This window comes from Schistocerca cancellata, chromosome 10 (assembly GCF_023864275.1).
Source record: "Schistocerca cancellata isolate TAMUIC-IGC-003103 chromosome 10, iqSchCanc2.1, whole genome shotgun sequence".
Taxonomy (NCBI): domain Eukaryota; kingdom Metazoa; phylum Arthropoda; class Insecta; order Orthoptera; family Acrididae; genus Schistocerca; species Schistocerca cancellata.
The window spans coordinates 37,386,926-37,412,295 of NC_064635.1; the positions used below are offsets into that span (position 1 = coordinate 37,386,926).

General features: G+C 46.2%; 1 protein-coding gene and 1 non-coding gene across 2 annotated transcripts in view; one reads left to right on the forward strand and one right to left on the reverse strand.

Annotated features, from left to right (window-relative positions):
* LOC126106100 (RAC serine/threonine-protein kinase) overlaps positions 1–25,370 on the forward strand; it is a 715,375-nt gene that overhangs the window by 625,505 nt on the left and 64,500 nt on the right. The window contains exon 3 of the mRNA XM_049912348.1: positions 2,744–2,978. Within this exon, the coding sequence (XP_049768305.1) occupies positions 2,744–2,978 (235 nt within the window). The remainder of the gene's footprint in view (positions 1–2,743; positions 2,979–25,370) is intronic.
* On the reverse strand, positions 24,440–24,514 carry Trnat-ugu (transfer RNA threonine (anticodon UGU)). The gene has a single exon. It is a non-coding gene; the product is annotated as a tRNA-Thr (tRNA).

Here is a 25,370-nt window from a genome sequence, read left to right on the forward strand (position 1 = left end):
TAAAAGAAAGGCGTTTTTCGTTGCGACGGAATCTTCTCACGAAATTCAGATCACCAACTTTCTCCTTCGAATGTGAAAATATTTTGTTGACACCGACCTACATAGGGAGAAACGATCACCACGATAAAATAAGGGAAATTAGAGCTCGTACGGAAAGATACAGGTGTTCTTTGTTTCCGCGCGCTATACGAGATTGCAGTAACAGATAATTGTGAAGGTGGTTCGATGAACCCTCTGCCAGGCACTTAAATGTGATTTGCAGAGTATCCATGTAGATGTAGATTTTCTGTGCTCTGAGACGTTCTGTATACACTACTGGCCATTAAAATTACTACACCAAGAAGAAATGCACATGATAAACGGGCATTCATTGCACAAATAGATTTTACTAGAACTGACGTGTGATTACATTTTCACGAAATTTGGGTGCATAGATCCTGAGAAATCAGTACCCAGAACAACCACCTCTGGCCGTAATAACGGCCTTGATACGCCTGGGCATTGAGTCAAACAGAGCTTGGATGGCTGCCCATGCAGCTTCAACACGATACCGCAGTTTATCTAGAGTAGTGACTGGCGCATTGTGACGAGTCGGTTGCTCGGCCACCATAGACCAGACGTGTTCAGTTGGTGAGAGATCTGGAGAATGTGCTGGCCAGGGCAGCAGTCGAACATTTTCTGTATCCAGAAAGGCCCATACGGGGCCTGCAACATGCGGTCGTGCATTATCCTGCTGAAATGTAGGGTTTCGCAGGGATCGAACGAAGGGTAGAGCCGCGGGTCGTATCACCTCTGAAATGTAACGTCCACTGTTCAAAGTGCCGTCAATGCGAAGAAGAGGTGACCGAGACGTGTAACAAATGGCACCTCATACCATCACGCCGGGTGATACGTCAGTATGGCGATGATGAATACACGCATCCAATGTGCTTTAACATATTTTTGTATGTGATCTAAAATTTAAAAACCTCTCTCACACCGGCCTGATTTAGCTTCACTGATCAGGATAGTAAAAACATGCGTATATTAAGGTAATTTTCATTGACAAAGCAAGCTTATCACATTCTCACAGTTCAGTACTGTTCTATCCTGATTAAATTAAGCTTAGCTTAAATTCCATAAGGCAGTGAAGCAATTTCGAAGTCTCGGTGCGACGAAATTTGTCAGTCGATCTCCTGGAAACATTTGTAATAATTATTAACTTTCGGTGATCACATGGGGCAGACCGGAGATCTGCTGGTAAGACCGTGTTAGCCTATTTATTTGAAGTAACTGGATATCTTGAGCATACAAAACGGCAGGTTCGTCCAGTGTAAATCAGACGTTCCCCACTGATCCCGTGCAACACAGCGTAGTAAGCAGACACTGTCAATAATAATCAGTTAAATAATACGCGAACACACTTACTTTAGTTTAGTTCATGTATTAAATTCCTTCTCATACAGAATCTCTTCAATATGGCGACTAGCTCAACAATACATACATATACATCCTTCTTTCACGACTACTCGGCAAGAAGTCCCTATTCTTTTTCCGAAGAGAAAACATAGATAGCAGAGAAGCTATTCCATGGAGTAAATGGACGCTCCAAGGAATAATTGGGCTTGAAACTACTTTGCATTGATAATCGGTAAGATAAGAAGAGATATTTCGAGATATGTACTGAGTTATATAATTTATAAAATTTCTGAAAATATCACGGAGAGACCGCTGCAAGAGACATTACAGTGCGTTCACTGCGATGTCGCCAAACATGGATGCGACCCTCATGATGCTGTAAACAGAACCTGGATTCATCCGAAAAAATGACGTTTTGCCATTCGTGCACCCAGGTTCGTCGTCGAGTACACCATCGCAGGCGCTCTTGTCTGTGATGCAGCGCAAGGGTAACCGCAGCTATGGTCTCCGAGCTGATAGTCCATGCTGCTGCAACCGTCCCCATCTGTTGACTCAGGGATCGAGACGTGGCTGCACGATCCGTTACAACCCTGCGGATAAGATGCCTGTCATCTCACTGCTAGTGGTACAAGGCCGTTGGGATCCAGGACGGCGTTCCGTATTACCCTACTGAACCCACCTATTCCATATTCTGCTAACAGTCATTGGATCTCGACCAACGCGAGCAGCAATGACGCGATACGATAAACCGCAATCGCGATAGGCTACAATCCGACCTTTATCAACGTCGGAACCGTGACGGTACGCATTTCTCCTCCTTACACGAGACATCACAACAACGTTTCACCAGGCAACGCCGGTCAACTGCTTTTTGTGTATGAGAAATCGGTGGGAAACATCCCTTATGTGAGCACGTTGTAGGTGTCGCCAACGATGCCAACCTTGTGTGAATGCTCTGAGAAGCTAATCATTTGCATATCACAGCATGTTCTTCATGTCGTTTAAACTTCGCGTCTGTAGCACGTCATCTTCGTGGTGTAGCAGTTTTAATGGCCAGTAGTGTATATGATTCTAAAATTCGTACATGTTTGGCCCACGTATACAGATTGACAGCAGTTACAGGTTAAATGGTGTATACCATATTGGCTGTATTTATCTGTGTTGGTGGTATGTCCCCCAAGTCATATCTGGATAAAACAAAAACCATCTAAAATATGATTTCTAATATCTGTATCATTAATCTTTGCAGTGGCGCAGAGCTTCTGGAAACGGAGTTGGGTATTGTACACGTTGGCAGGCGGCAGAGGGCGTGTGGAGTGACGTGGGGTTTGTGGCGCTGTTGCAGGGGAGCACATCAAGAACTGGCGGTCGCGCTACTTCGTGCTGCTGGACGACGGCTCGCTGGTGGGCTTCAAGAACAAGCCGGAGCACGCGCTCTCCGACCCGCTCAACAACTTCACCGTCAAGGGCTGCCAGATCATGTCGGTGGACCGGCCCAAGCCCTACACCTTCATCATCCGCGGCCTCCAGTGGACCACCGTCATCGAGCGCACCTTCCACGTCGAGTCCGACAAGGAGAGGTTCGTAGTGCACTCCTTGGCCCAAGGTGCAGGCCTAATTTTTGCATTCGCCGAGTATTCCTTGTGTCAAACATTGGAATGGAAATGGACGTTTGGCGTCATTGGCCCACAGTTAGAAACGGCGAGTGCAGTGGTTCATATAGCACAACTCGCGGTTTAAAACTCCTCTCGAACAGACCATGAAGACCCAAAGGTACCAATTTTTTTTTTTTCTTCCAATTTGTGAAACATTCATAACCCACTTTCTGACACTTTTGAGTGGGTGTATTAAGACTAACTATCTCTGCTATTAGTACTACAGAAGTGGTTTATTAATGCATGCACACTATCTATTTATTACGCAACGTTGTGCTATATACGGATGATCGGCCTCTTAGCCTCTCTGGAATCTTGCCAGAGAGTTGCCCGTCCGTAGCGACGTGGAGGCGGGCCGCTACTACTAGAAGAAACCACTCCATTTATACTTCTCTTTTATTCCCCCCACCACCATACTGATCTAACTACAACTACTAGCTACTACAATTCAGAGACTTAAACAAACGTAGTATTTACATATTTACAATTGCGCATTAGATCTGAAGCGCATTTACCCTCTCCCAAGGTAGGCTCGCTGGGCCTCCCTTGAGATTTTATTCACTAATTTTGCGAAATTGCTAAACAATTCGCCGTTTGTTAATATATCATTTGTATCCCTTGTGTGCAGAAGCTGTCTCTCAACTGAGACAGCCTGTTCGTATATTGGACACTCAAACACTGTGTGTTCTGGCGATCCTGCGTGGGCACCAGTCACACTCCGGTGTTGGCTTTTTCCTATTTTATGCAGGTACGTGGGATAGGGACCGCGGCCTGTAAGGAAGTGAACTACGCCCTGTGAGGGCTTCATTATCTTGTTCTTTAGTCTTTCCCTTACTGTGGGTAGAAACCCATGGTCTCTACGGCCTGTACTGGACCCATCCCATTCGTCCTGCCAAATGTCGAGCATTTTTTCTCGGATGGATTTGACGCTAACCAGAGGAGTGCCCATTATATTTTGCACCATGTCGATGTTCTGTTTGCGCAGCCAGTAGAAGGCTGCGTGCTGCCTTATTACAGGTCTAGTGGACATAGACCCATAATTACCAACAGTGCATCTGTTGGACTTGTGTTGAATGCTCCAATGCATCTCAACAGAACGTTCCTCTGTATTCGCCTGACAGCAGCGGCAGGCCGCACCAGAGCTAACCTGTGGGCCCACACACTGGATGCGTGCCCTACTATTGGTGCCAATATACTGTTGTGATAAGAGTGAAAAACTACTCGAAAACAGGCAAGGAGAAGAGAAAGACGACATAAGTTATGTCATGTGGTGCTTCGTAAGAAACACCAGTAAAAATATTAACAAATAAGTATTTGAAGTATTATTATTTTGTTTTTAGATCTGAAGAATGATCATTAAGTGTGACCGAAGCCAGGTGTCAAGTGTGACTAATTGCAACTAAGACTTGAAATAAATATTTTTAAAAAATCCCGTTGCGGCTTCTGTGGTGGTAAGATCTTATCCGTTACAAAAATAGATTATGCTTCCAATCCATATGTGGAATACAGCAAACCAGTGCTTAGCAGTATTGGTTAAAAACAGTCTTGGTTGCAATTTTAGTTTTAATGCCTTATGCATTATGCTTACTACCTGAGCCCCATCTTATTCTGTTACTCGCTCCTGTGAGCGGGAACCCGTTATGAAGGTCTTGGAGTCACTCACGTCCATCTAGAAAAGATCAACCTGAAGATGCCTAAATAAGGCGGAACGCGTAGTTGAAAAATAAAAAAACTAAAAATTACAACCAAGACTGTTTTTAACCAATACTAAAAATAGATTAATATAAATACTTTCTTAGAACCAGTCAGTCCCCTTTACTAGAAAAAAAGCTGCAATTTTTCCTCTGAATTTGAAAGTGGTTGTACATAGAGGGTGAAGACACCGCCCCCGCTGTTCTGGCTCGCTACGCTGCCCGACTCGCGAAACAGGAGCAAGCTTAAAGGCCCGCAGCATGTGCGATCACCAGGCGCCGCCTATGTAAACAGTTTTCGCGCCTCGCCGTGCCACGTACCGCGCAGAACCAGATATTTCCAGTCGCCGTATCGCGGACAGGGGGGGCTTCGATTACATTGTTTGTTTACGGCATCGGCCATTCCTCACGCTAAGGCTGTGCAAATTATTCAAGAGACCGTAGACATTATACTGTAAAGTGAAACGCGTAACGTACCACGTAAGATGGACAACCGTAATATTTAACAATATGCTGTATATTACCAAACACCTAAAAAGCTACAGGCTTCCGATTGCAGGTTGCCTATCTGGCGACCTCCAGGAACAACAAAAGTTTGATTTTCAGTGTTTCCTGTAATTATTGACCGAATTCAAAATTTTAAAATGCTGTCATGATCTACTCATTAAGTGGCACAATCTTGCGTTAAAAATTTAGCACACAAACTCACGTATTACAGTTAGAAACTGTGTGTCTTGTGTCTTCGGACAGTGTAACTCACGGCGCGAAAATTATCCAGACTATATTCATCCACTATTTGAGAATGGCAGGACGTGGTGACTTCTAACAAAATTTACTCGTAGTTTCCAAACTTTTCCAAACATTTTCTCGCTGACATCCAGCACATATTAATGAAACGAAAAAAGATCTTCGCTTACTGTATTTTAGCCGTTCATGCAGTAAAACTGCCGCTTCAGACGTCCTGTTTTAATTTATTGCTTGTGTACTATGTATTATATTGGCACTACACTTTGCAAGACAGTATTCACAAAGGGAACAGCGAGCGGTGCTATAAGAATGATTTGAGCGTATGTCAAATTATTTCGGAAGATTTTTAAATAAATTTCCGTTTTAGATATGTAGTATTACTTCTATGGGTATACCTATCCGATTGATGAAAGGTGATTGTACAGGTTTGTCAAACATTTATGTTACGCTATTTTTCGGTTTACCCTCCCGATCGGACAAAAGTGCATTACAGTGGGGCTTTCGATTAGCGGTCGGGGTATTTGAATAAGGTAAATTATTGGTAGATACACAGTTAAATTACACTAAAGAGACAAAGAAACTGGTTCACCTGTCTAATAACGTGTAGCGAGCCCATAGAAGTGCCGCAACACGACGTGGTATGGACTCGACTAATGTCTGAAGCAGTGCTGGAGGGAACTGAAACGATGAATCCTTTAGGGCTGTCCCTGAATCCGTAAGAATACGAGGGGGTGGAGATCTCTTCTGAACAGCACGTTGCAAAGCATCACAGATATGCTCAATAATGCTCACGTCTGGGGTGTTTGGTGACAAACGGAAGTGTTTAAACTCAGAAGAGTGTTGCTGGAGCCACTCTCTAGCAATTCTGGACGTGTGGGGTGTCGCATTGTCCTGCTGGAATTGTCCAGTGTCTGTCGGAATACATAATGGACACGAATGGATGGAGGTAACCAGACAGGATACTTACGTACGTGCCACCTGTCAGAGTCGTATCTCGACGTATCAGGGGTACCATATCACTCCAACTGGGCACTTTCCGCACCAGCTTGAACACCTGCTGACACGCAGGCTCCATGGGGTTGTCTCTATACCCGTACACGTCCATCCGCTCGATACAATTTTAAACGAGACTTGTCCAACCAGGCAACATGTTTCCAGCCATCAACAGTCGAATTTCGGTGTTGGCGGGCCCAGGCGAGGCGTAAAGATTTGTGTCGTGCTGTCATCGAGTGTACACGAGTGGGCCTTCTGCTCCGAAAGCCCATATCGATGATATTTCGTTGGTTGGTTCGCACGCTGACACCTGTTGATGGCCTAGCATTGAAATGTGCAGCAATCTGCGGAATGGCTGCACTTCTGTTGCGTTGGACGAGTCTCTTCAGTCGTCTTTGGTCCCGTTCTTGCAGGATCTTTTTCCGACCGCAGCGATGTCGGGGATTTGATGTTTTACTGCAGTCCTGATATTTACGATACACTCTTGAAATGGTCGTACAGGAAAATCCTCACTTCATCGCTACGTAGGAGATGCCGTGTCCCATCGCTCATGCGCCGACTATAATACCATGTTCAAACTCACTCAGTGTTGATATCCTGCAATCGTAGCAGCAGCAACCGGTCTAACAACTGCGCCAGAGACTTGTTGTCTTACACCGGCGTTGCCGACCGCAGCGCCGTCTTCTGCCTGTTTACATATCTCTGTATTTGAATACGCATGCCTATACCAGTTTCTTTGGCGCTTCAGTGTATATCAATTTTTTTTTTTTTGGAGATTATTAACTAAATTTTCGTTTTAGGCATGTAGTTTTACTTCTATCCTACTGATGAAAGGTGGTTGTACAGGGTTGTCAAACATTTTATGTTACGCTGTTATTCGATTTACCCTCCCGACCGGACAAAAGTGGAATCTAGCGGCGCTATTCGAATAGTGGCCGGGGCTATTTGATTAAGATAAATTATGGACAGATACACAGCTAAATTACATGGAAGGTTAGCTGAAAATACGCTAATTTCTATTTAACACTCATTACCCCTATAATACAATAATAACTGCAATGCTGATTTCACATTAATTGAAAGTAGTTTTTGTGAAATGTTTCTGCTCTCGTAAGTCACCTGGAGAGTCGTCAGAAAAATTGAATACAGCATCCTGCACCGGCGCGGTATTCTTGATGCCAGGTGGTACACTTTTGGCATTGCATTCATTCACGTTTTTTGATCATCTGCAACACGTGCTTATTTCTTCTGGCAGAATCCATATTTACGTGAATCATTTAGGGGCACAGGAGTGTTGACACTGCAATCTGAATCGGTGTATACAACTTTTCTTTTGTTTGCTGTCTTCTTGGATAGGCCATCATTAGCTCTCTTACTATTACTGGCACTACTTTTTCCGTCACCATTAGATTCAGAAGCTTTCTTTTTTGCTACTTCATGCATCGGTAGGTCACTCTATTTCTTTGCCCTCACTACAGCAATGGTCTCTGGAGATGTTGTGTGACGAGCGTTTGGTATATCTCTGGAGATCTTTCTTTCACGATATCTTTTGTGGAGAAGGAAGGATATCCCGAGTGGATTCTTCTAGGATAGCTGTTAACGAATTACCGATTGTTACACTCTTTTCTGTGTTTGCTCTTAGGGCTTCAGAAGGAGCAAACTAGTAATCCTCAATCGAATTTGGGTTAAATGGGTAAATCCCCATCAGGAAAATCCACTTGCAGAAAAGTAAACTGACGCAGTTGACATCCAAGAAGTTAGAGTTGTTGCAAGAATATTTCCTCATTTATCCAGCCACTTTCAGTCAGGCGTGAAATGAACCCACTGGGAAAGTGAACTGTCAGCTCCGACCAGTGTCTTAGGCCCTTCGAGATAACAAGTGGTGGTAAACTTGCTGCGTTGCAACAAGCAGTAACCGTAACATTGTCACCTCTTTAAGCGCTGGTTGAAGAAAGCACCTCTTTCGTTCCTTTCACTGCAATGAAAAGTAATGACTGAACATGAGAAGTGTTCGGTCACTAACGTCCACTAACCATCTTCCGTCGACGCATCTGTTCCAGCCGCGGTCCTCAGAAAACACATCATACAGATTAAAAATCATATAAAAGTGATATGGTGTTTGATAGAATTAAAAGGCGGGAGAACTGTAACTTCATACTACACACATCACAAAAAGTTTTGCGTCACCTCGATTCCGAGAGTTCCGGAACCTGTACAGAAAATTGGAATAGAGATCAACATAAACATCAATTCCGCCCTTTTTACTGCTCATTTTGCACAACCATACAGCGAGACCTTCAGAGGTGGTGGTCCAGATTGCTGTACACACTGGTACCTCTAATACCCAGCAGCACGTCCTCTTGCATTGATGCATGCCTGTATTCGTCGTGGCATACTATCCACAAGTTCATCAAGGCACTGTTGGTCCAGATTGGCCGCGCGGGATTGGCCGAGAGCGGTCTGTGGCGCTGCAGTCACGGACTGTGCGCCTGGTCCGGCGGAGGTTCGAGTCCTCCCTCGGGCGTGGGTGTGTGTGTGTTTGTCCTTAGGATAATTTAATTTAAGTAATGTGTAAGCTTAGGGACTGATGACCTTAGCAGTTAAGTCTCATAAGATTTCACACACATTTGAACATTTGAGCATTTGATCCAGATTGTCCCACTCCTCAACGGCGATTCGGCGTAGATCCCTCAGAGTGGGTCGTGCGTGACGTCGTCCATAAACAGCCCTTTTCAATCTATCCCAGGCATCTTTGATGTCTGGAGAATATGCTGGCCACTCTAGTCGAGCGATGTCGTTATTCTGAATGAAGTCATTCACAAGATGTACACGATGGGGGCGCGAATTGTCGTCCACGAAGACGAATTCCTCGCCAATATCCTGCCAATATGGTTGCACTATCGATCGGAGGATGGCATTCACGTATCGTACAGTCGTTACGGCGCCTTCCGTGACCACCAGCTTCGTACGTCGGTCCCACATAATGCCACCCCAAAACAGCAGGGAACCTCCACCCTCGGTGGATAGTGTGTCTGAGGCGTTCAGCGTGACCGGGTTTCCTCCAAACACGTCTCCGACGATTGTCTGGTTGAAGGAATATGCGACACTCATCGGTGAAGAGAACGTGATGCCAATTCTGTGCGGTCCAATCGGCATGTTGTTGGGCCCATCTGTACCGCGCTGCATGGTGTCGTTTTTGCAAAGATGGACCTCGCCATGGACGTCGGGAGTGAAGTTGCGCATCATGGAGCCTATTGCGCACAGTTTGAGTCGTAACACGACGTCCTGTGGCTGCACGAAAAGCATTATACAACATGGTGGCGTTGCTGTCAGGGTTACTCCGAGCCATTATCCTTAGGTAGCCATCATCCACTGCAGTAGTAGACCTTGGGCGGCCTGAGCGAGGCACGTCATCGACAGTTCCTGTGTCTCTGTATGTCCTCCTCGTCCGAACAACATCGCATTGGTTCACTGTAAGACACCTGGACACTTCCATTGTTGAGAGCTCTTCGTGGCACAAAGTAACAGTGCGGACGCGATCGAACCGCGGTATTGACCATCTAGGCATGGTTGAACTACAGACAACGCGAGCCGTATACGTCTGTTAACTGATCGGCCGTCTGACCCCCTCCGCCTATAGGCGCTGCTCATGCAAGGTTGTTTACATCTTTGCGCGGGTTTAGTGACATCTCTGAACAGTCAAAGGGACTGTGTCTGTGATACAGTATCCATAGTCAACGTCTATCTTCAGGAGTTTTGGGAACCGGGGTGATGGAAAACTTTTTTTAATGTGTGTATATTGAGAAAACCTAATTATCATAGTAAACTTTACAATGAGCACAGCAGAATGGCGTCCTTATCTTACGAGAGCTAGACAACGAAAGATTAAACTCACAAGATATAACACAACATACGGAGCGCAAAAGTATCAGACGAATGAAATTAGTCCAGCGATTAGGTATGAAATTTTTCAGGAGTTGATACACTCATGTGAATGCGTAAATTTAAAGTAAAGTACATCGTTTACAGAGTTATTTCATACAAAATAGGATCAAATTTGAAGTAATAATACACGGTGGGTGCTTCCGTAACCAAGGTAGACGAAATGCTGGTGATTCAAGACACGCTACCGAAGATTCATACTGCATGCGAGGAAAACGGAAATGCATCTTACGCTCTGTTACAACGCTGACAAAGTGTGTGTGTTAATTGGTCGTGACAGACGGTTATTGAAGAGAAGTGCGACGAAACATAGAGAGGACAACAGCTGCAAAAGTCACTGCTAAATGCCGCACACGCGAACCGTCAGCACCAAGACTCCACGAAGGGAGCTCCGTAAGCAGAGTATTGCAAGGCGCCTCAGTCCCAAAACCACTCGTCACTGATGCTAACGCCTGTAGTAGGAAAACGGAGCCACAAAATCCGGACCGTGGAGCAATGGAAGAAAGTCGTTCGCTCGTATGAGTCTTGTTTCATTCTGAAACTTCCTGCCAGATTAAAACTGTGTGCCGGACCGAGACTCGAACTCGGGACGCAGAGCACTTGCCCGCGAAAGGCAAAGGTCCCGAGTTCGAATCTCGGTCCGGCACACAGTTTTAATCTGCCAGGAAGTTTACTATCAGCGCACACTCCGATTCAGAGTGACAATCTCATTCTTGTTTCCTTGTAGCCATGTATGGAAGTGAAACATGGACGATAAATACACTCCTGGAAATTGAAATAAGAACACCGTGAATTCATTGTCCCAGGAAGGGGAAACTTTATTGACACATTCCTGGGGTCAGATACATCACATGATCACACTGACAGAACCACAGGCACATAGACACAGGCAACAGAGCATGCACAATGTCGGCACTAGTACAGTGTATACCCACCTTTCGCAGCAATGCAGGCTGCTATTCTCCCCTGGAGACGATCGTAGAGATGCTGGATGTAGTCCTGTGGAACGGCTTGCCATGCCATTTCCACCTGGCGCCTCAGTTGGACCAGCGTTCGTGCTGGACGTGCAGACCGCGTGAGACGACGCTTCATCCAGTCCCAAACATGCTCAATAGGGGACAGATCCGGAGATCTTGCTGGCCAGGGTAGTTGACTTACACCTTCTAGAGCACGTTGGGTGGCACGGGATACATGCGGACGTGCATTGTCCTGTTGGAACAGCAAGTTCCCTTGCCGGTCTAGGAATGGTAGAACGATGGGTTCGATGACGGTTTGGATGTACCGTGCACTATTCAGTGTCCCCTCGACGATCACCAGTGGTGTACGGCCAGTGTAGGAGATCGCTCCCCACACCATGATGCCGGGTGTTGGCCCTGTGTGCCTCGGTCGTATGCAGTCCTGATTGTGGCGCTCACCTGCACGGCGCCAAACACGCTTACGACCATCATTGGCACCAAGGCAGAAGCGACTCTCATCGCTGAAGACGACACGTCTCCATTCACGCCTGTCGCGACACCACTGGAGGCGGGCTGCACGATGTTGGGGCGTGAGCGGAAGACGGCCTAACGGTGTGCGGGACTGTAGCCCAGCTTCATGGAGACGGTTGCGAATGGTCCTCTCCGATACCCCAGGAGCAACAGTGTCCCTAATTTGCCGGGAAGTGGCGCTGCGGTCCCCTACGGCACTGCATAGGATCCAATGGTCTTGGCGTGCATCCGTGCGTCGCTGCGGTCCGGTCCCAGGTCGACGGGCACGTGCACCTTCCGCCGACCACTGGCGACAACATCGATGTACTGTGGAGACCTCACGCCCCACGTGTTGAGCAATTCGGCGGTACGTCCACCCGGCCTCCCGCATGCCCACTATACGCCCTCGTCCGTCAACTGCACATACGGTTCACGTCCACGCTGTCGCGGCATGCTACCAGTGTTAAAGACTGCGATGGAGCTCCGTATGCCACGGGAAACTGGCTGACACTGACGGCGGCGGTGCACAAATGCTGCGCAGCTAGCGCCATTCGACGGCCAACACCGCGGTTCCTGGTGTGTCCGCTGTGCCGTGCGTGTGATCATTGCTTGTACAGCCCTCTCGCAGTGTCCGGAGCAAGTATGGTGGATCTGACACACCGGTGTCAATGTGTTCTTTTTTCCATTTCCAGGAGTGTAGTTTGGACAAGAAGAGAATAGAAGCTTTCGAAATGTGGTGCTACAGAAGAATGTTGAAGATTAGATTGGTAGATCACATAACTAATGAGAAGGTACTGAATAGGATTGGGGAGAAGAGGAGTTTGTGGCACAACTTGACTAGAAGAAGGGATCGGTTGGTAGGACATGTTCTGAGACTTCGAGGGATCACCAGTTTAGTATTGGAGGGCAGCGTGGAGGGTAAAAATCGTAGAGGGGGACCAAGAGATGAATACACTAAGCAGATTCAGAAGGATGTAGGCAGCAGTACGTACTGGGAGATGAAGAAGCATGCACAGGATAGAGTAGCATGTAGAGCTGCATCAAACCAGTCTCAGGACTGAAGACAACAACAACACCACCACTGTGACTACAACAACAACAACACTGTTTCCAACTTCTGGGCAAGTTTACGTCCCAAGAGTGAAAGATGCCGGGGGTTCGGTGATGATTCGGGCAGCCATATCTCGGTATCGCATGGGCCCTATATCTGCTCTGCAATAGTGCCCCCCCCCCCCCCCCCCCCCGCCCGTGCTTGACCACTTAGCAGCTGCCTATCTAGCCACCAGCTCTGTACGGCCCCACATCAAATATAAATTTTAAATGCTAGTATCATTCTGTAAGTAAAGTACCACCTTTTTTTTCTTGGCCAGTCTGGGTTGAAAAAATCCGGAATTTTTTGTGGTGGTTGAAAAGTCCGGAATTTGTTTTGGGGGACATCGAGGAATATTCCTGCTTCAGTTGCGACAGAGGGCGGCGGACCACGTAGTCTTCAAAATGACGCCTCAAACGGGGCTGCAGTCCAAGCGGAGAGCAGTCATTGACTTCCTTTTGGCAGAAAAGTAGATTAGATTAGTACTCGTTCCATAGATCATGAATACGACACGTCGTAATGATGTGGAACGTGTCAGGTTAATAAAAGGTATCTATACAAGATATTACATGACACTTCTTTTTGGGTGGGGGTGGGGTAGTTACCCACTTACTATATCCAAAAATTCATCTAATGAGTAGAAGGAGTTGCCATTCAGGAATTCTGTTAATTTCTTTTTAAATGTTATATGGCTATTAGTCAGACTTTTGATGCTATTAGGTAAGTGACCAAAGACTTGTGGCAGCATAATTAACCCTCTTGTGAGCCAAAATTAGATTTAACCTTGAGTAGTGAAGACCATCCTTTCTCCTAGTGTTGTACCCATGTGCACTGCTATTACTTTTCAATTCGTTCGGATTCTTAATAACAAATTTCGTAAGTGAATATATACATTGTGAGGCTACAGCGAAGATGTCTAGCTCTTTAAATAAGTGTCTGCAGGATGATCTTGGATGAGCTCCAGAAATTATTCTGATTACACGCTTTTGTGCAATGAACACTCTTTTACTCAATGATAAGTTACCCCAGAATATGATGTCATACGATAGCAGAGAATGAAAATAGGGGTGGTAAGCTAATTTACTGAAATGTATATCGCCGTAATTTGCAAGGACCCTAATCGGATAAGTAGCTGAAGTCAAACGTTTCAGCAGATCTTCAGTTCAACCCAGTCATCAATGCATGCACCTAGAAATTTTGAATATTCTACCTTAGCTACCGATTTCTGATCGAAGTCTATATTTATTAATGGTGTCATTCCGTTTACTGTGTGGAACTGTATATACTGTGTTTTGTCAAAGTTTAATGAGAGCCCATTTGCAGAGAACCACTTAACGATTTTCTGAAAAACATCGTTTACAATTTCATCAGTTAATTCTTGTCTTTTGGGCGTGATAGCTATACATGTATCAGTACCGGCTTTGCATCTTCATGAATATAGAATGGCAAGTCATTAATATACAGGGCTATTACAAATGATTGAAGCGATTTCATAAATTCACTGTAGCACCATTCATTGACATATGGTCACGACACACTACAGATACGTAGAAAAACTCATAAAGTTTTGTTCGGCTGAAGCCTCACTTCCGGTTTCTGCCGCCAGAGCTCTCGAGAGCGCAGTGGGACAAAGTGCCGACAGGAGCCGAGAAAGCGTATGTCGTGCTTGAAATGCACTCACATCAGTCAGTCTTAACAGTGCAACGACACTTCAGGACGAAGTTCAACAAAGATCCACCAACTGCTAACTCCATTCGGCGATGGTATGCGCAGTTTAAAGCTTCTGGATGCCTCTGTAAGGGGAAATCAACGGGTCGGCCTGCAGTGAGCGAAGAAATGGTGAACGCGTGCGGGCTAGTTTCACGCGTAGCCCGCGGAAGTCGACGAATAAAGCAAGCAGGGAGCTAAACGTACCACAGCCGACGGTTTGGAAAATCTTACGGAAAAGGCTAAAGCAGAAGCCTTACCGTTTACAATTGCTACAAGCCCTGACACCCGATGACAAAGTCAAACGCTTTGAATTTTCGGCGCGGTTGCAACAGCTCATGGAAGAGGATGCGTTCAGTGCGAAACTTGTTTTCAGTGATGAAGCAACATTTTTTCTTAATGGTGAAGTGAACAGACAGAATGTGCGAATCTGGGCGGTAGAGAATCCTCACGCATTCGTATAGCAAATTCTCAATTCACCAAAAGTTAATGTGTTTTGTGCAATCTCACGGTTTAAAGTTTACGGCCCCTTTTTCTTCTGTGAAAAAAACGTTACAGGACACGTGTATCTGGACATGCTGGAAAATTGGCTCATGCCACAACTGGAGACCGACAGCGCCGACTTCATCTTTCGACAGGATGGTGCTCCACCGCACTTCCATCATGATGTTCGGCATTTCTTAAACAGGAGATTGGAAAACCGATGGATCGGTCGTGGTGGAGATCATGATCAGCAATTCATGTCATGGCCTCCACGCTCTCCCGACTTAACCCCATGCGATTTCTTTCTGTGTGGTTATGTGAAAGATTCAGTGTTTAAACCTCCTCTACCAAGAAACGTGCCAGAACTGCGAGCTCGCATCAACGACGCTTTCGAACTCATTGATGGGGACGTGCTGCGCCGAGTGTGGGAGAAACTTGACTATCGGCTTGATGTCTGCCGAATCACTAAAGAGGCACATATCGAACATTTGTGAATGCCTAAAAAAACTTTTTGAGTTTTTGTATATGTGTGCAAAGCATTGTGAAAATATCTCAAATAATAAAATTATTGTAGAGCTGTGAAATCGCTTCAGTCATTTGTAATAACCCTGTATATTAAGAACAGATCGTAAATATTCGTAGGCACTTGCACAATGTCTACGGAGGCCTGACAGTGAACAAAAGCACGGCGAGTCGTTGGGCGAGGCGTCTGCCATCATCGCAACAAGGTCGTGGAAGCCTGTCCAGTCTCCTGCGTGCCGGGCGGCCGCGAACAGCTGCGACTCCTGGTATGTCGGAACGTGGGGACACTCTCATTCCAGGTGATCGACACAAACATCTCACTGCACAACTGGACGTCTCTGTTGGTAGTGCTGGCACGCTCGTGCTTTGGGTTTCTCGTCACCAGGAGACCGTAAAGAGCAACGAAGGATTGTCTCTGCGGATCCGTGGGGAACAGTACGTGGACGATGGAGAGGTTATTGATGCTCTATACGACGATGGCTCCGAAGTCGACCAGTAGAGTGGTACCATGCGTCCATAAAAGCCCCCAATAAGGTGGCGTGTAGCCAAAAGAGTGGGGAACAATAGGGTCAATTGGCATCCTGGATAAGGTCAACCTGCTGTCAGAAGAAAGTGTTGCATTGCTTATTGAACGCTCCTTATACAGGGTGCTACAAAAAGGTACGGCCAAACTTTCAGGAAACATTCCTCACACACAAATAAAGAAAAGATGTTATGTGGATATGTGTCCGGAAACGCTTAATTTTCATGTTAGAGCTCATTTTAGTTTTGTCTACCTACGCTCAATGGAGCACGTTATCATGATTTCATGCGGGATACTCTACCTGTGCTGCTAGAACATATGCCTTTACAAGTACGACACAACATGTGCTTCATGCGCGATGGACCTCCTGCACATTTCAGTCGAAGTGTTCGTACGCTTCTCAGCCACAGATTCGGTGACCGATGGATTGGTAGAGGCGGACCAATTCCGTGGCCTCCACGCTCTCCTGACCTCAACCCTCTTGACTTTCATTTATGGGGGCATTTGAAAGCTCTTGTCTACGCAACCTCGGTACCAAATGCAGAGAATCTTCGTGCTCGTATTGTGGACGGCTGTGATACATTACGCCATTCTCCAGGGCTGCATCAGCGCATCAGGGATTCCATGCGACGGAGGGTGGATGCATGTATCCTCGCTAACGGAGGACATTTTGAACATTTCCTGTAACAAAGTGTTTGAAGTCACGCTGGTACGTTCTGTTGCTGTGTTTCCGTGATTAATGTGATTTGAAGAGAAGAAATAAAATGAGCTCCAACATGGAAAGTAAGCATTCCCGGACACATGTCCACATAACATATTTTCTTTCTTTGTGTGTGAGGAATGTTTCCTGAAAGTTTGGCCGTACCTTTTTAACACCCTGTATTTGTCTGGGATGTAACCTTGTGCGGAGGTGAAATGTGGATGATAAGCAGTTCAGACAAGAAGAGAATAGAAGCTTTTGAAATGTGGTGCTACAGAAGAAGCTAAACAGAGACAAATGCCGCGTTATTCAAGACATTGTTTTATGGTCACCTAGACACGTTTCAGCACTTTTTGTGCCATCTTCAGTGGGTTTATACCTTCATCTTCATTTTCTTTCTCAAATTAAGCTATTAGTTGTCCGTGCTATTAACTTCAACTCTGATACACAATCTACAGCTTGTTTCCTTATTTGCCGGCCGTTGTGGCCGAGCGGTTCTAGGCGTTTCAGTCTGGAACCGCGCGACCGCAACGGTCGCAGGTTCGAATCCTGCCTCGGGCATGGATGTGTGTGATGTACTTAGGTTTAAGTAGTTCTAAGTTCTAGGGGACTGATGACCTCAGATGTTAAGTCCCATAGTGCTCAGAGCCATTTGAACCATTTTGTTTCCTTGTTTGTGTCCAGTTAAACCGCTTTTTTTTTGCTGTTGTCTTTACACACTCATTTTCTACTATTTGTTAGCCGAGCGCATTCGCCCCCGATAGAATGCAGTGGTAAGTAGATCCATACTGTCGACTAAGTAAAAATTTTACTCGATTTTTGTAACCACTGAGGTAACATCACATACACTATCAACCCTTCAAGTTTCCTTTCGTTTCCGTCTCCACTTCGTGGTGCCTGTTTCTTTGTTTTTGTTTTTGGCAGACACTTGAAAATGCCTCTGAGCACTATGGAACTTAACTTCTGAGGTCATCAGTCCCCTAGAACTTAGAACTACTTAAACCTAACTAACCTAAGGACATCACACACATCCATGCCCGAGGCAGGATTCGAACCTGCGACCATAGCGGTCGCGCGGTTCCAGACTGTAGCGCCTAGAACCGCTCAGCCACTCCGGCCGGTCAGACACTTGAAAATGACTTCACAGGCGTAACTGCGCAGTAGCAAAAAAAGACAGAATAAAAGCATGTTCTAATCCTGGTTACGGTAGGCAGTGCGTAGATACTACTGCCATTCGAAAAATAAAGAAAAAAAAAAACAGGTTGATTCAAAAGGAAAGAGTGATTTCAGTTTATTACAATTGTGAAAGACAGAAACATAATGTGCATCTTCTGGACATATGACGGTTCGAAGTTTTATGTTTAGACAGACACTATACCTTACACTCAATGTGACCAGCATCCGTTGCTCGAGAAATACGAAATTGGTAGTCCATTTAATTCCACACACAGATCAACGGGTCTCTGTTTATTGAATCGATGGCGTCAACAATTCTACTACGAGAGCAAGTTATGAACCTCTTCTTTCACCTCGTCGTCGGAGCTGAATCGCTTTCCGGCCAAATGTTCTTTTAATCTAGGAAACGGGTGAAAGTCACTGGGCGCTAAGTCAGGACTATAGGGTGGGTGGGTGATTGTGTTCCACTGAAAGTGTTGCAGGAGAGCAACGGTTTGCCGAGCCAAGTGTGAGCGAGCGTTGTCATGGAGAATGTGTACACCCTTGCTCAACATTCCTCTTCTCCGGTTCTGAATTGGCCGTCTTAGTTGTTTCAGAGTGCCACAGTACCTGTCAGCGTTAATTCTGGTCCCAGCGATTCAGCTCCGACGACGAGGTGAAAGAAGAGGTTCATAACTTTCTGAACGGCATGGCGGCTAGATGGTATGACATGGGCATACAAAAACTGCCGTAGCGTCTACAAAAGTGCATCAACAGAAATTGTGATTATGTCGAAAAATAGCTAATTGTTCAAGCTGTAAATTGATGTAAACCATTGTAAAAACAAACTGGTCTATGTACTCATAAAAAATAGGAGACCTTACTTTTGGGATTACCCTCGTACATTAAGTAGAGTTTGGTATAAATCGAGAATTTATGTCAGACGGGAGGCGTGCTGGGGTAGGCGTGGCTGTGGTGACCAATGTGTCCACATGGTGTTGTGGTCAGACCCGGGTTCGAATCCCAGCCCAGCACAAATTTCCAACCTTCCCCATTGATTTAAACCAATACCCATGTAATTCCTTTAAGTCTTGAATAAGATTTTGTTGTCCACCTCATCCAATCCAACTTTGTGGGATGGTGGTGTTAAGATAACGCCGCACCTAAAGGTGAGCGTGGGGCAGGGCGCCGCCATGCATAAAAAAAAGTATAAACTGTGAAGAGAAACAAGACAAAGCACATTCAGTTTTGGTGAGTCAGCGCGAAGACGCCAACATTTTGTGACCCTCAAATGCTTCCATTGCGTCGGTTTACTTTACACAGTGGATGAAAAGTTGATTCGTCCGAAGAGATACACTACTGGCCATTAAAATTGCTACACCAAGAAGAAATGCAGATGATAAACGGGTATTCATTGGACAAATATATCATACTAGAACTGACATGTGATTACATTTTCACGCAATTTGGGTGCATAGATCCTGAGAAACCAGTACCCAGGACAACCACCTCGGGCCGTAATAACGGTCTTGATACGCCTGGGCATTGAGTCAAACAGAGCTAGGATGGCGTGTAGAGGTACAGCTGCCCATGCAGCTTCAACACGATACCACAGTTCATCAAGAGTAGTGACTGGCGTATTGTGACGAGCCAGTTGCTCGGCCACCATTGACCGGACGTTTTCAATTGGTGAGAGATCTGGAGAATGTGCTGGCCAGGGCAGCAGTCGAACATTTTCTGTATCCAGAAAGGCCCGTACAGGACCTGCAACATGCAGTCGTGCATTATCCTGCTGAAATGTAGGGTTTCGCTGGGATCGAATGAAGGGTAGAGCCACGGGTCGTAACACATCTGAAATGTAACGTCCACTGTTCAGAGTGCCGTCAATGCGAACAAGCGGTGACCGCGAAGTGTAACCATTGTCATCCCATACCATCACGCCGGGTGATACGCCAGTATGGCGATGACGAATACACGCTTCCAGTGTGCGTTCACCGCGATGTCGCCAAACACGGATGCGACCATCATGATGCTGTAAACAAAACCTGGATTCACCCGAAAAAATGACGTTTTGCCATTCGTGCACCCAGGTTCGTCGTCGAGTACACTATCGCAGGCGCTCCTGTCTGTGATGTAGCGTCAAGGGTAACCGCAGTCATGGTCTCCCAGCTGATAGTCCGTGCTGCTGGAAACGTCGTCGGACTGTTCGTGGAGATGGTTGTCGTATTGCAAACGTCCCCATCTGTTGACTCAGTGATCGAGACGTGGCTGCACGATCCGTTACAGCCACGCGTATAAGATGCCTGTCATCTCGACTGCTAGTGATACGAGGGCGTTGGGATCCAGCACGGTGTTCCGTATTACCCTCCTGAACCCACCGATTCCATATTCTGCTAACAGTCATTGGATCTCGTCTGCTAACAGTCATTGGATCTCGACCGACGCGAGCAGCAATGACGCGATACGATAAATCGCCATCGCGATAGGCTACAATCCGACCTTTATCAATGTCGTAAACGTGATGGTACGCGTTTCTCCTCCTTACACGAGGCATGACAACAACGTTTCACAAGGCAACGCCGGTCAACTGCTGTTTGTGTATGAGGAATCGGTTGGAAACTTTCCTGGTGTCAGCACGTTGTAGGTGTCGCCACCGGCGCCAACCTTGTGTGAATGCTCTGAAAAGCGAATCATTTACATATCACAGCATCTTCTTCCTGTCGGTTAAATTTCGCATCTGTAGCACGTCATCTTCGTGGTGTAGCAATTTTGATGGCCAATAGTGTAAGTCGTTTGGGAAAAGTGTCCTCTCCCATGTCCTTGAGCGTGGAAATGCAGAATTCGTACCTTCTGTTATGGTCGGCGGGACGCAGTTGCTCACTACTGCGGCTTGTAAGGCTACATACGCCGGCGTTGCTCCAGAAGACGCCACACCGTTGTTTGAGGAAGGTGAAATTCCTGGCCTGGCTGTCTTGTGAACTTTTGAGGGCTCCGTGTGAACGCATCTCGCATACACTCGACATTTTCATCACACATGGATTGCCGACCAGTACTCTTCCCTTTGCTTATGCAACCAGCTTCCATAAAATTATTTGTGCCAGTCATAAATGTGCGTGTGCAGAGGCGGCTTCTTGCTGAATCGACAGTAGAAAACACGTTGCGCAGTGGGTGGGCTTCCCGCAAATCCCAACATACAAAATGATTTGTCTCTTGGTGTAGTCGCCAACTTGCTGCGAACAAACTACAGGGCAGCCGTGTCAAAACTTGGAACTTTCCTCTAACTAGTGACATGCGCATTGTGTTTCTGTGTTGTATAGTTTATCTCTAATAAACAACTGAAATGTGTTCTTCCTTTTTGAATCTAGCTGTACACTGAGGTACCAAAAGTCATTGGCTAGCGATGTGCACATATAAAGAGATTCTGGTCATACGTGAAGTATGTTAACGGCAAGAAACAATCAGTGCCTTCTCTGCACGATAGCAATGGAGATACTATCGAAGACAGTGCTGCCAAAGCAGAGTTACTAAACGTAGCCTTCCGAAATGCCTTCACAAAAGAAGACGAAGTAAATATTCCAGAATTCGAATCGAGAACAGCTGCCAACATGAGTAACGTAGAAGTAAATATCCTCGGAGTAGTGAAGCAACTTAAATCACTTAATAAAAGCAAATCTTATGGTCCAGACTGTATACCAATTAGATTCCTTTCGGAGTATGCTGATTCATTAGCTCCATACTTAACAATCATATACAACCGTTCACTCGACGCGATTTTAGACCATATATTGTGTTCGAAAATTATCAGTTACCTCGAAGAAAACGGTCTATTGACACACAGCCAACATGGGTTTAGAAAACATCGTTCCTGTGAAACACAACTATCTCTCTATTCACCTGAAGTGGTGAGTGCTATTGACAAGGGATTTCAGATCGATTCCGTATTTCTGGATTTCCGGAAGGCTTTTGACACTGTACTGCACAAGCGACTCGTAGTGAAATTGCGTGCTTCTGGAATATCGTCTCAGTTATGTGACTGGATTTATGATTTCCTGTCAGAGAGGTTACAGTTCATAGTAATTGACGGAAAGTCATCGAGTAAAACAGAAGTGATTTCTGCCGTTCCCCAAGGTAGTGTTATAGGCCCTTAGCTGTTCCTTATCTATATAAACGATTTTGGAAACAATCTGAGCAGCCGTTTTCTGTTGTTTGCAGATGACGCTTTCTTTTATCGACTAATAAAGTCATCAGAATACCAAAACAAACTGCAAAATGGCTCTGAGCACTATGGGACTCAACTGCTGTGGTCATAAGTCCCCTAGAACTTAGAACTACTTAAACCTAACTAACCTAAGGACACCACACAACACCCAGCCATCACGAGGCAGAGAAAATCCCTGACCCCGCCGGGAATCGAAGCCGGGAACCTGGGCGTGGGAAGCGAGAACGCTACCGCACGACCACGAGATGCGGGCAACAAACTGCAAAACGATTTATAAAATATATCTGAATGGTGCGAAAAGTGGCTGTTGACCCTAAATAACGAAAAGTGTGATGCCATCCACATGAGTGCTAAAAGGAACTCGTTAAACTTCGGTTACAGGATAAATCAGTCTAATCTAAAAGCTGCAAATTCAACTAAATACCTGGGTATGACAATAACGAACAACTGAAATTGGAAGGAACAACCAGAAAATGTTGTGGGGGAAGGCTAACCAAAGACTGTGTTTTGTTGGCAGGACATTTAGAAAATGTAACAGTCCTACTAAGGAGACTGTCTACACTACGCTTGTCCGTCCTCTTTTAGAATACTGCTGCGCGGTGTGGGTTCCTTACCAGGTAGGACTGACGGAGTACATCGAAAAAGTTCAAAGAAAGGTAGCAGGTTTTGTATTATCGCGAAATAGAGGAGAGAGTGTCACAGAAATGATACAGGATTTGCGCTGGACATCATTAAAAGAAAGGCGTTGTTCGTTGCGCCGGAATCTTCTCACGAAATTCCAATCATCAACTTTCTCCTCCGAACGCGAAAATATTTTGTTGACACCGACCTAAATAGGGAGGAACGATCACCACGATAAAATAAGGGAAATCAGAGCTCGTACGGAAAGATACAGGTGTTCATTCTTTCCGCGCGCTATACTAGATTGGAATAATAGAGTTTTGCGAAGGTGGTTCGATGAACCCTCTGCCAGGCACTTAAATATGATTTGCAGAGTATCCATGTAGATGTAGATGGCGGTAGTGTCGCCTACGCAGGTATGAAAGGGCAGTGCATTGGCGATGCTGACATTTGTACTCGGGTGATTGTTCAAATGGCTCTGAGGACTATGGGACGTAAACGTAACTAACCTAAGGACATCACACACATCCATGCCCGAGGCAGGATTCGAACCTGCGACCGTAGCAGCGCGTGGTTCCGTACTGAAGCGCCTAGAACAGCTCGGCCACCGCGGCCGGCGTTCTGATTTGATTTATCTAAAATAGTTTCCGACGTGATTATGGCCGCACGACGGGTATTAACAGACTCTGAACGCGTAATGGTAGTTGGAGCTAGACGCATGGGATATTACATTCTGGAAATCGTTTACCGGCCGTTGTGGCCGAGCGGTTCTAGGCGCTTCAGTCTGGAACCGCGTGACCGTTACGGTCGCAGGTTCGAATCCTGCCTCGGGCATGGATGTGTGTGATGTCCTTAGGTTAGTTAGGTTTTAAGTAGTTCTACGTTCTACGGGACAGGTGACCTCAGATGTTAAGTCCCATAGTTCAAATGGTTCAGATGGCTCTGAGCACTATGGGACTTAACATCTGAGGTCATCAGTCCCTTAGAACGCAGAACTACTTAAACCTAACTAACCTAAGGACGTCACACACATTCATGCCAGAGGCAGGATTCGAACCTGCGGCCGTAGCGGTTACGCGGTTCCAGACTGTAGCGCCTAGAACCGCTCGGCCACCCCGGCTGGCAGTCTCATAGTGCTCAGAGCCATTTGAATTTTTTGGAAATCGTTTGGGAACTCAATATTCCGCAATCTGCTTTGTCAATAGTGCCGAGAATACCACATTCAGGCATTTCCTCTCCCCCACCCCCAGGACAACGCAGCTGTCGACGGCATCCACATAACGACCGAGAACAGACGCTTTTGCTTAGATTTGTCAGTGCTAACAGACAGCGTGAAATAACGGCAGAAACCAGTGTGGGACGTACGACGAGCGTATCCGTAAGGGCAGCACGGCGAAATTTGGCGTTAATGGGCTTTGGTAGCAGACAACACGACATCGCCTACAGCACCTGAGGTGATAATTAAATCAAGACCCTAAGCTGTCGACAGGCATTGATATAAATCAACGAGGACAGGTGAAAAATCTGTGCCCCGACCGGGACTCGAACCCGGGATCTCCTGCTTACACGGCAGACGCTCTATCCATCTGAGCCACCGAAGGCACAGAGGATAGTGTGACCACAGGGATTTATCCCTTACACGCTCCCCGTCAGAGCCACATTTCCAACTCAATGTCCACACACTACATTCGTAGTGCCCCTGCCCATTACACTCATTACTCGCGGCAGACAATCTTACCGAGTACTGTAAGAGTTCGGGCAATGCGTGTGCACCCAGCACAGAAGAAGAAGGTCAATGGCCGGTTAACCGTAACTATACGAAGATGGTATCTGTTCTTTCGGGGCTCGTGACCATATCGGCTGGGCACTAGACGATTGGAAAACGCTGACCTGGTCAGATGAGTCCCGATTACACTTGGTAAGAGCTGATGGTAGGGTTCGAATGTGGTGCAGGCTACACGATGTCGTGGACCCAAGTTGTCAATAAGGCAATGTGCAACCTGGTGATGGATCCATAGTGGTGCGGGCTGTGTTTGGTTGGGTCCTTTGGATTTTTGATTGGATTGTCTGTAAAATCTTATGGGACCTAACTGCTAAGGTCATCAGTCCCTAAGCTTACACACTGCTTAACCTAAATTACCCTAAGGACAAACACACACACCCATGCCCGAGGGAGGACTCGAACCTCCGCCGGGACCAGCCGCACAGTCCATGACTGCAGCGCCTCGACCGCTCGGCTAATCCCGCGTGGCGGTCCTTTGGATGCTCAGCTACTTTGAGACCATTTGCAGCCATTCTACGACATAATTTTCCCAAGCAACGATGGAATTTTTTGTGGATGACAATGCGCCATGTCACCGAATCGCAGTTGTTCACGATTGGTTTGAAGAACGTACTGGACAGTTGGAGCGAATGTTTTGGCCAGCCGGGTCGCACACCATGAATCCCATCGAACATT